The sequence below is a fragment of the Medicago truncatula genome, chromosome 7 (assembly GCF_003473485.1).
Source record: "Medicago truncatula cultivar Jemalong A17 chromosome 7, MtrunA17r5.0-ANR, whole genome shotgun sequence".
NCBI lineage: Eukaryota > Viridiplantae > Streptophyta > Magnoliopsida > Fabales > Fabaceae > Medicago > Medicago truncatula.
Window position 1 is genome coordinate 50,246,495 of NC_053048.1, and position 9,714 is coordinate 50,256,208.

A 9,714-nucleotide genomic window follows, 5' to 3' on the forward strand; every position below is an offset into this window, starting at 1 on the left:
TCTTTTTGATCTTTGAGTGTGTGAAGCGTTGCCGTAATAGCATCTGAATGCATCGAAATTGCAAGTAAACACGTTTGACTCTTTAGTTAGTCAGCCATTTTGATAATCTTATTAGTCGTTTTAGTTTTCATATGTATTTTTCGTTAATCAATTTAGTCCATAAAATTATAAATAAAAGAAACACTTATAAATATATTTGCCATTTTAATATATCTAGGACTAAATTGGTTGTTTGCCCAAAAATTGTGTATTCGATTTTTTGAAATTTAAAAAGTTGTTTCTTCTCATAAAACTTTGATTTTTTGGTTCCTTATAATGTTTAATCTGAGAGGGTACATAACCAAATTACTTATACACTATGTCATGGTGCACAATTATTTCTAGGATATTGAAAGTTGTTTGTAAATGCGTTTGATATGTTTACGTCATCAATCATCATGGTGATAATCTCCACCTTCTTATGTACATCTAGGACTTTGTAATGAGTTATTTTTTAGTAAAGGCCCAACTTGGTTTCATAATTTTTTCACAGCCAATTTACTCTCTGACAAACAAAAATACCTACATTAATCATTGACCATTTTATACACAGATATGTTAATCTCTTATTCATTGACCTTTTTGATATCGTTTTTACGGTGGCCGTTTTCGTGAATGAGTCTGTTTTAAGTGATAACTTGTATTTTGGTGTTCCGTTCATATACGATGTCTTTTATTTGTATTTTCAGTTTCATCGATTTATGTTCGTCTTGAGTAGGAATCTGGTTCTTTAATAAAATTTGTTGTTAAAAAAAACAAAGAGAAATTAATTTTTCTTCGTATTGAAATGTGAGAGATCAGTTTGAATACTATTTTGTTTACAAAGATTAAATTGAATTCAAAGAAATTATGAGAACCCAATTTGATCTTCACTCTTTTTTTTTTTTTTTTTTTTTTTTTGCAAAGTAAAATGAATTCAATTAAGTAGTTTATATTTCCTTATTAGAACTTTCGATGGTTTCCCACCAACAATGTAGAGAAAGAATTTAAAGGGAGAAGATCCTTTGTCATAAAATTATAGTGAAGAAAAATGGATAAGATGATCCACTTATAAATTAAATATTTAAAAACAAAAAATCTTACTAATATTGTTTATATCTCAATTGCTTTGGAGAAATGAAGAGGATTTCAAATCAACACTTTCAACTTTAAAAGGTTTAACAAGTAGTCAAGTACATAGTACACTAGTAACAAGTAATTGTCAAGACAACAAAAATAGTACTACTACACTAGTAACTATCAAGGGTTCTGACATATGAATATTCACTCACAAGTAACTGAATGATGAGCACAACCTTTTTACTCTCGTTTTCATAGTGTCAGTATGTTAGATCCAATGTGCTTTTACTTACTAGCTGTGAAAACTGAAACCAATATAGATTAAGAACAAAAAGTTCCAATGAGTTTTCATGAAAGAATCCAAAGGGAAGTATAAATGAAATAAATTGACATTGATCTCAATGAGAATGACAGGTATAGTATCAAAAGACCATATTAATAGAAACCACCACTCTCTCTATATATATAAATAGTATATTAAATAGCGCCTACCATATTGTATTGTATTGCTTTCTTGATGGATCATACCCTATAGCTACATGAAGAATGTCCCTCACTTCCAAAATTTTAGTCCTATTAACATCACATGCCTAAAATTTGTCACTGCACATTCTTACACAATAATAGTTACTGATGGTGATTGAAAACATATTTTGGGATGTAGAAAATTGTCGTTGCAATTCTCAATTTTAATATCATTATTCTCTGTCTTTCCATTCAAATGATGGGATTACCTCAAACAAGCTTGAAAGGGTTTATTATTTATTAATTACTTATTGAGTGGGGTATTTCCTTCCTTGTCTATTTTTTCCTACTATATGGTTATTCTATTTTATTTTCACACATGAGTTAAGTAAGTTATCTTTTGGGTGTTGTCAAAAATTAATTAAGGAGATAAGATTTTGAAAATTAGGGGTTTTTTAGGATAAGAAAACAAGAGATAGAATAAGAAGAAATGTTAATAATATAAGCAAAATTCATGACCCACAATTTTTAATTTTATTGATCATTATGCTCTGCTGATGTCTGCAAGTATAGTTGTGATGCATGAGAGCCAAGGTGGGACCATTTATTTAAGGGCTCATGAGTCATGATTCATAGACACATCATACATGCACTTGATTGGGACCCCTTGCTTTTGTCAAAACCCACTTTTCCTTTTCTCTTTTTCAAATTATACTTTTTACCTGTTAAATAATATACTGAATAGTGAATAGTAAGATAAAGATTTGTTTGGGCAGAAACATTTAGACACATCAGTTAGACACTCATACATAAAATTATATTTCATTTAATTATTTAAAAAAAAATATTATTTAATTATTTTCTCTCTATATTTTTTCAATCATGTGTGTGTTCAAACCATGTGTTCAAACCCTTGTGTTCAATTAAGTATTTTTTGAATAGTAATTATTACAATTCTAAATGGGAGTCATGGATTAGAAAAATAAATAAAAAAGAGAGTAATATATATGATTGATAATAAGAATGTTGATTACAACTAAGATTTATATAGTCAATGAAAATAACTAATAGTATAGACATTTATAATTACCAATGAAAACAAGCAAGCAGTGTAACTAATTAACCAATATAATTTATGTGTACATCTCATATATTATATAGAAAATGCTTAAGAGTGTTCTTTAGGTATTGTTGTTTAAAGAATTAAAACTTGACTAAAAAATATGTACTCATCATTTTGACAAAGTTTGGCTCATATTTCCGATAAGTCTATGGTATATAAGGAAGATAAGTATTGCACTATGCACAACGTTGTTGCCATCTTTGAATTAATAAATGTTACCATTATACTAAATAAAATATGATATGATATATTAATCCAATAGTAAAAAATAGACTTATGCATAATGTAATAGTATGTTATTCATGTATGTTAAACAAAACTTATTTTTACAAGATAAAATTTTCGTTTTTTTTATTTTTTTAATAATGTTCTCTGAATATTTGTTAGCATCATATGATATACATAATCAAAAATTAAGAGAGAGATATATAATGGTGTACCTACAAAATACAAATCAAACAAATAGAGATAATCATTACAAGGAAATAAATATAACTGCAAATAATCTAAGAAAATAAATTGGTTATGGAAAAATTATGAACAAGTGTCTAATAACATATATATAAAAAAAATTATGTAATTATAACTTTTTTATATATATATATATATATTTAACTAATATTTTTAAGACAATTTTTTCATAAATTTCTTAAACAATGTCGTTAGACATTTGTTAGCATGAAATAGAAATATACTTTGAGCTATGAAAGCATTAAAGTTGGTGTTACGGTGGTTGGTTCTGTATTCCTTAGAAATTTAATTGCTTTATCTTCAAACACAGGCATCCAACCACAAAAAATTCCCAAATAAGATAATAAAGAAAAATAAAAAATAAAATAAAGAAAACGACAAAAAGATATTTATAGAAGAATTGAGCAATGAGATCCCTCCACCCGTTTTCTTGTCCATCATCATCTTCCTTTTTCATTTTTTTCTTTTTAAATAAAAAATTAATTAATTAAGCATTATAGAAGAAGACGTTTCCTCGTTTTTCAGCTGTTTGTATCTTCTGACACACCTTGATTGCATTTTCATTTTCATTATATATTTTTTTATAGATTTCTCAGCTCATAAAACCATTCTCTCTCTCTCTCTCTCACTCTTTTTCCCTCAAAAGTTCTCTCTGTTGCTCATCAAAGTTTGCTTTGTTTATGCTTGCCTTGCATCAAATGATTTGAAAAGAACAAGGTCAAATCAAAACTACTTCTTCTGATCTATTCACAGGTACAATTCTCTAAAAAAAAACACACTCAATCAAGTAAAATATATGTGGATAATGAGGTGAATAAAGATGGCTATCTTTTTCCTAAGTCTTTTTTAATCATTTCTCTCTTGAACTTCTTTTTTTTATATTAATTTTCCTTTTTCAAGTTTAGAGTAAAATTGCAGAGAGGTTTCTTTGATGAAATCCCAAAGATATATAGATAGATGTTCCATATGCATGTGTACATGTGATTTTGATTAATCTAAATATACTTTGATTTGATGTTTTTTTTCTTCTATGTTTTACTTTGGTGGTTGAGAGTTACTGTGCTAGCTTCTTCGTGTGTGTGTGCGCTTTGTCCATATTTTCTCTCTTCTTCTATTTGTCTAAAATCCGTTTCTTATAGGTTAGTTTTTATGTCATTCTAATTCAAATTCTTCTTTTCTTTGCAGTTTAGTTTACAAGATCATGAAGCACGTGTGTCTTTCAATATCCGTCACACCAGGTATACACACATATATATTTAATACTATAGCTATTATCATTTCATATATATAATATAAAATTATTTATCTCCTTTTAATTCTTTCTTCTCTCTGTCTCAATCTATCTTTCTCTCAATCACTCTATTTTATATATATATATATACATCATATCTTCTGTTTCTTTATAAAAAAAAAAATCTACAAGCTTCATCTATTTATTTCCTTTTCATTCTCTTTTTCCAATTTTCAAGCTTATCATGATGACAACATATAAAAATCATGCACAAATTAATTTCGAAGATTATTTTCAGATTTATCATTTCACTGTTTTTTTTCCAAATTACTAAGCATCAAAATTGGGAATTCACTTGTTTAATGGGTTGATCTACAAATTATATGCTTAGATTCATCATAATTTGTTGAAGGTACATGGTAGTTGTATACAATTGCATGTGTTTGTCATTGTTTGGTCTTTTTTTATGTTGTGTTTGAAACATGTGGTTGTGTTTTGTGGTGTGTGTGAACTTAGAAAGGTTATTGTAACTAATAATAGCGTACTTGTCTCTCTTTTCACATTTTTCAGTTAAGTAACAAAGTAACAACAACATATTTTTACTCAAAAAACAATGGCAACGTACTATCATGGTGGTAATTCTGAAATCCAATCAAGTGGTGGCGGCGGCGCCGACGGACTTCAAACACTTGTTCTCATGAATCCAAGCTATATACAATATTCTGATGCTTCACAGCAACAACAAGCTCAACAACCTTCTCATGCCACGGCCGGTAACTATGTTTTCCTCAACTCCACAGCCGCGGAAAACAACTCCTTCTCACCTCACGCGCCACCTTCCAACACTCAACAATTCGTTGGCATACCTCTCAACCACCAACAACACCAAATCCACGCGCACCATGACGTTGTACCTTCTTTGCATGGCTTCCTTCCACACGTGCAGTACAATCAATGGAACACAATTGACCCCAACACGGCAGCGCGTGATACACCACGCGCTCAACAAGGACTGTCTCTTAGTCTCTCTTCACAGCCCGCAAGATTCGTTTCTATGTCTGGTGGTTCGCCATCTCCAGCTTCTGGTGTTACTACCAATAATAACAATGGGAATCCGGGGATTCAGATTCTGAGCTCCAAATATTTAAGGGCTGCACATGAGCTTTTAGAAGAGGTTGTGAATGTGAATAGTGGTGTTGAATTGGGTAAGAAGAGTGGTGGTGGAATGAGCAAGGTGAATATTGGAGAATCATCGGGAGTTGGTAGTGGAGGAGATGGATCAATCATTGGTGGTGCAGAGGGGAGTGGAAAACGTAGCTCTGAACTATCAACAGCTGAAAGACAAGAAATACAGATGAAGAAAGCTAAGCTAATTACCATGCTTGATGAGGTATTTCATTTCTTCACTTTCATGTGATTTTGGCTATTTCCAATAATTAATCAATTCAAACTATGATATTTTTTTATAGATTAATTTTTTTGGTGAATATAATTATAATTATGTATTTTATAAGTTTAGTATAATTCTTGTTCAAAAAAAAAAGTTTAATATAATTTTTTGGCCATTTTAACTCGTTATAATCTTTCGAATCTTATAGGATTTAAAATTAGAAATTTGACATTTTGTAGTGCTAAAATTATATTTAACTTTTTTTCTCTACGTGGAGAATTGTTTTTGCTAAAGTGGAGCAACTGAGCAAGATTGTTACAAGTATGACGTATACTGCTTTCATTGATTTATCATTGCAATGTAATGAATGAAAATCCACCACTCCCAGTTTTTATGTCATTCGAGTATTTAAGTGGTTTCACTTGTACAAGTTATTTATTTTAACAATTTTTTTAACTGGTGTATTCAATAGAACTACTAGTACTACCCCTCCAATTCAACACCTTGGAAAAAAACCACTCTTGTACTTATGGAAACGGGTTATGATCATCTGAAATTCTAACAATAACTCAACATGATTTGGCCTGTCCAAAGAAAAAACTCAACATCCTTACATTAATATTTTATCACAGTCAATGGTACGTACGTGGACCTTATAAGTTGCAAGGAATAGTATACATGCTGGTATTATTGCTAGGTAGGCACCATTTAGAATTTAACCTTGATGTTGTTGTTGTGTGCAAGTGTGAGTTATATGTTCCACATCGGATAAAAAAATAAAGGTTGAACACCTTATAAGTAAAAGGACTCATAAACTTATTGACTTAAGGTTTTAGGTAAAAGTATGATGTCTCTCTTGCCTCGATATAGACTAACTTCTTTTTTTTAATAAAATAGACTAACTTCTTGATATGTACTTGCCATTTAATCACCTCTGTCATTAGCTAGAGATACTCTAAAGAAAGGTTTGTTAGGGACACAGGCCATCCATTATATTGTTGGGTATATTAGCCTTAGATTTCTATTTAGGAATAGTATTTCTCTGGTACCCCATTAATTTGGAGCTAGCTCACTTTGATGCGTACTTATTGATACCAAATCTAAGGTATAGAGGCACCAACTTTCTCATCTCTCTAGTAGAGCTTATTTGGTGTTTATGAATTATATACTATTTGGACGTGCATGGAGTTATTTGTGAAGAATTGATATTGATTAGATATTTAAATGTGCACAAGCCAGACTCACTTAAATACTTAATTAAGAAAGACTGCTGACTAGATTGAGGCTCAAAAAGCATAGAGTGAATATACTCTCAAATCTCAAAAGATAGAACTCAATTTTTAGCTTGAAACTTGGATATACATGGATATTGTCCCTATTTGTAATAATCACACTGGTCAATCTACAGTAGAAATAATACTAAAGCAATAAATGACATAAATGGGAATACAATATTTTTAAGTAAAGGTCGTCAAACATAGTGGCTTAGAGTCAACAATAGTGGGTGGTGCAGTCCTTACTCTTGTCCTTTGAAAAGGTGTAACCTAATTAATTGTTGATATTAGTGAAATTTTAAAGTAGACTTAATAAAAACTTTTGATTCTACTAGTAATTTGAGTGTGTCAATTTAGTTCATGAAAATAGAGACGAATAGCATAAATCATTTCAATAAAACTAATTGTATGGATTTAAATGAAATGAATTATAAATATAAATTGACTTTACATAAATATTTAATGAAAATTCACTATTTTGTCACATCGTGTCATTTTTATAATTACATGTTGAAATTAACGGTATGATATAAAAATAAAAATAAAAGATTATTGTTAAATGTCTATCTAAACAAAATTTACTTGTTGGTTGAAGGTGGAGCAAAGGTACAGACAGTACCACCATCAAATGGAGATTGTTGTTTCCTCGTTCGAGCAAGCCGCCGGAATCGGCTCCGCTAGGACTTACACTGCCCTTGCACTGCAAACAATCTCAAAGCAGTTTCGGTGTTTGAAAGATGCAATAACAGGACAGATAAAAGCTACAAATAAGAGTTTGGGTGAAGAGGATTGCTTTGGAGGTAAAATTGAAGGTTCAAGGCTCAAATATGTTGATCATCAACTACGTCAACAACGTGCTCTACAACAGTTGGGAATGATCCAGCATAATGCTTGGAGACCCCAAAGAGGATTACCTGAAAGATCTGTATCTGTTCTTCGTGCTTGGCTCTTTGAACATTTCCTCCACCCGTAAGTGCACTTTTCAAATTTTTACTCTTATTACCTCAAACTATGAAGCACGGATATAGACACGACACTAACATGTTGATACCAATAAAATGTTGAGGAAATAACATAATTTAATGTAATTACAAGTGTCGATGTCGTGTTTGTGTCGAACACAACACTTTCTTGAACATCGTGACATGCCACGTGCTCACGATGTATAAATGCTCGGAGTCAATTTTATGCTGATATTACAGAATTTGTTTTCAGTTATCCAAAGGATTCAGACAAGCACATGCTTGCAAAACAAACAGGGCTTACTAGGAGCCAGGTGATCAATCAATATAATTGTGGAATAATTTATTTCCTTATTTTTGGCATATTCAAATTCAAAGTGTTGATAAAAATTTTTTTGAATTGTAACAGGTTTCAAATTGGTTTATAAATGCTAGAGTTAGGCTTTGGAAGCCAATGGTGGAAGAAATGTACGTAGAAGAAATGAAGGAAAATGAACAAAGTAAGAGCAACGAAGATTCTTCAATGAAAATAACATCCTCTCAAGAAAAAGCTCTCACCTCTGAAACAGAACCTAAAGGTTACAACTCCACACAAGACATTTCCACAAGCCAAGACACTCCATTAATTTCTGTTTCAAGACCACAAACATCACCACTTGTTGGAAATGTTAGAAACAATTCAGGATTTAGCTTCATTGGATCATCAGAACTAGAAGGGATACCACAAGGAAGTCCTAAAAAACCAAGGAACCATGAACTTATGCATAACCCTAATAGCTTCATTGATGTGAAGCACAATGAGGCAAATAATGAGGAACTATCAATGAAATTTGGTGATGACAGACAAAATAGAGATGGTTACTCTTTTATGGGAAACCAAACAAATTTCATTGGTGGATTTGGACAATACCCAATTGGTGATATTGGTAGGTTTGACTCAGAACAATTCGCACCAAGGTTTTCAAGTAATAATGTTTCACTCACTCTTGGTCTTGATTCAATACAAGGAAATCATCAAACATTTCTACCAAACCAAAACATTCAACTAGGAAGAAGCATTGATATAAGTGAACCAAATGAATTTGGTTCTATAAACACTTCCTCTCCTCAATATGAAAGTATCAACATGCAAAACCCAAAAAGGTTTGCTGCACAGTTGTTACCAGATTTTGTGTCCTAAATAATAATACATTGAAGGGTGAACAATGTGGTTGCTGAAATTTCTTTCATCTTATCACACTCTCTCATGAAAGGGAGTATTGAAAAATTGTAGTGTAAAGAGAAAGAAGGATTTTTACATTAGTATAGGTTTATACTCTACATAGAACCATTTGAATTCTTAGAATATAGCTTAGGATTTGATGGTATATGATTGAGGTTGTATATTATTTTTGTAATTTCTATAGATGGGTTGGTGTCATAAATTTTTATTTGGTATAGATACCAATTATATATCTTTGATTGGGAATATATGTTGTGATATTGTGCGATATCCTTTGTTGAATAAACAAAAACCAATTATAATTTACATTTTTAACAACTATGAGCCTGTGCCCTGTGGTAGTGGCTGATTTGTTATTTGTTGTATCCACGAGGAGGGGGCTACAAATATATATACTTGAAGATTATACACAACATATGCGCAGATCATTTGGCTAACGTAACATGAGATCTTTCATGACATATACTCGATTCATATC

The 9,714-nt window shown here is 31.0% G+C and overlaps 1 protein-coding gene across 2 annotated transcripts; it reads left to right on the forward strand.

Moving 5' to 3' along the window:
- The first annotated feature begins 3,686 nt into the window (after window positions 1-3,686).
- On the forward strand, window positions 3,687-9,502 carry LOC25499489 (BEL1-like homeodomain protein 1). 2 transcript variants are annotated; one of them, XM_013594763.3, is made up of 6 exons: window positions 3,687-3,910; window positions 4,343-4,395; window positions 4,959-5,778; window positions 7,648-8,021; window positions 8,268-8,328; window positions 8,424-9,502. In XM_013594763.3, the coding sequence occupies exons 3-6, from the start codon at window positions 5,002-5,004 to the stop codon at window positions 9,192-9,194; spliced, it is 1,983 nt and encodes a 660-aa protein (XP_013450217.1). In that variant the 5' UTR covers window positions 3,687-3,910; window positions 4,343-4,395; window positions 4,959-5,001; the 3' UTR covers window positions 9,195-9,502. The 2 variants fall into 2 exon arrangements, with proteins under 2 accessions (XP_013450217.1, XP_024626266.1); XM_024770498.2 differs by lacking the exons at window positions 3,687-3,910; window positions 4,343-4,395 and adding an exon at window positions 4,662-4,800.
- Window positions 9,503-9,714: the final 212 nt, after the last annotated feature.

What these genes read in the sequence shown, in the direction of transcription:
- LOC25499489 (XM_013594763.3), top strand. Translation starts at nt 5,002, where the DNA reads ATGGCAACGTACTATCATGGTGGTAATTCTGAAATCCAATCAAGTGGT. An exon ending in TAATTACCATGCTTGATGAG is followed by an intron (nt 5,779 to 7,647) that starts GTATTTCATTTC and finishes TGTTGGTTGAAG; the next exon opens with GTGGAGCAAAGGTACAGACA. An exon ending in TTTGAACATTTCCTCCACCC is followed by an intron (nt 8,022 to 8,267) that starts GTAAGTGCACTT and finishes ATTTGTTTTCAG; the next exon opens with TTATCCAAAGGATTCAGACA.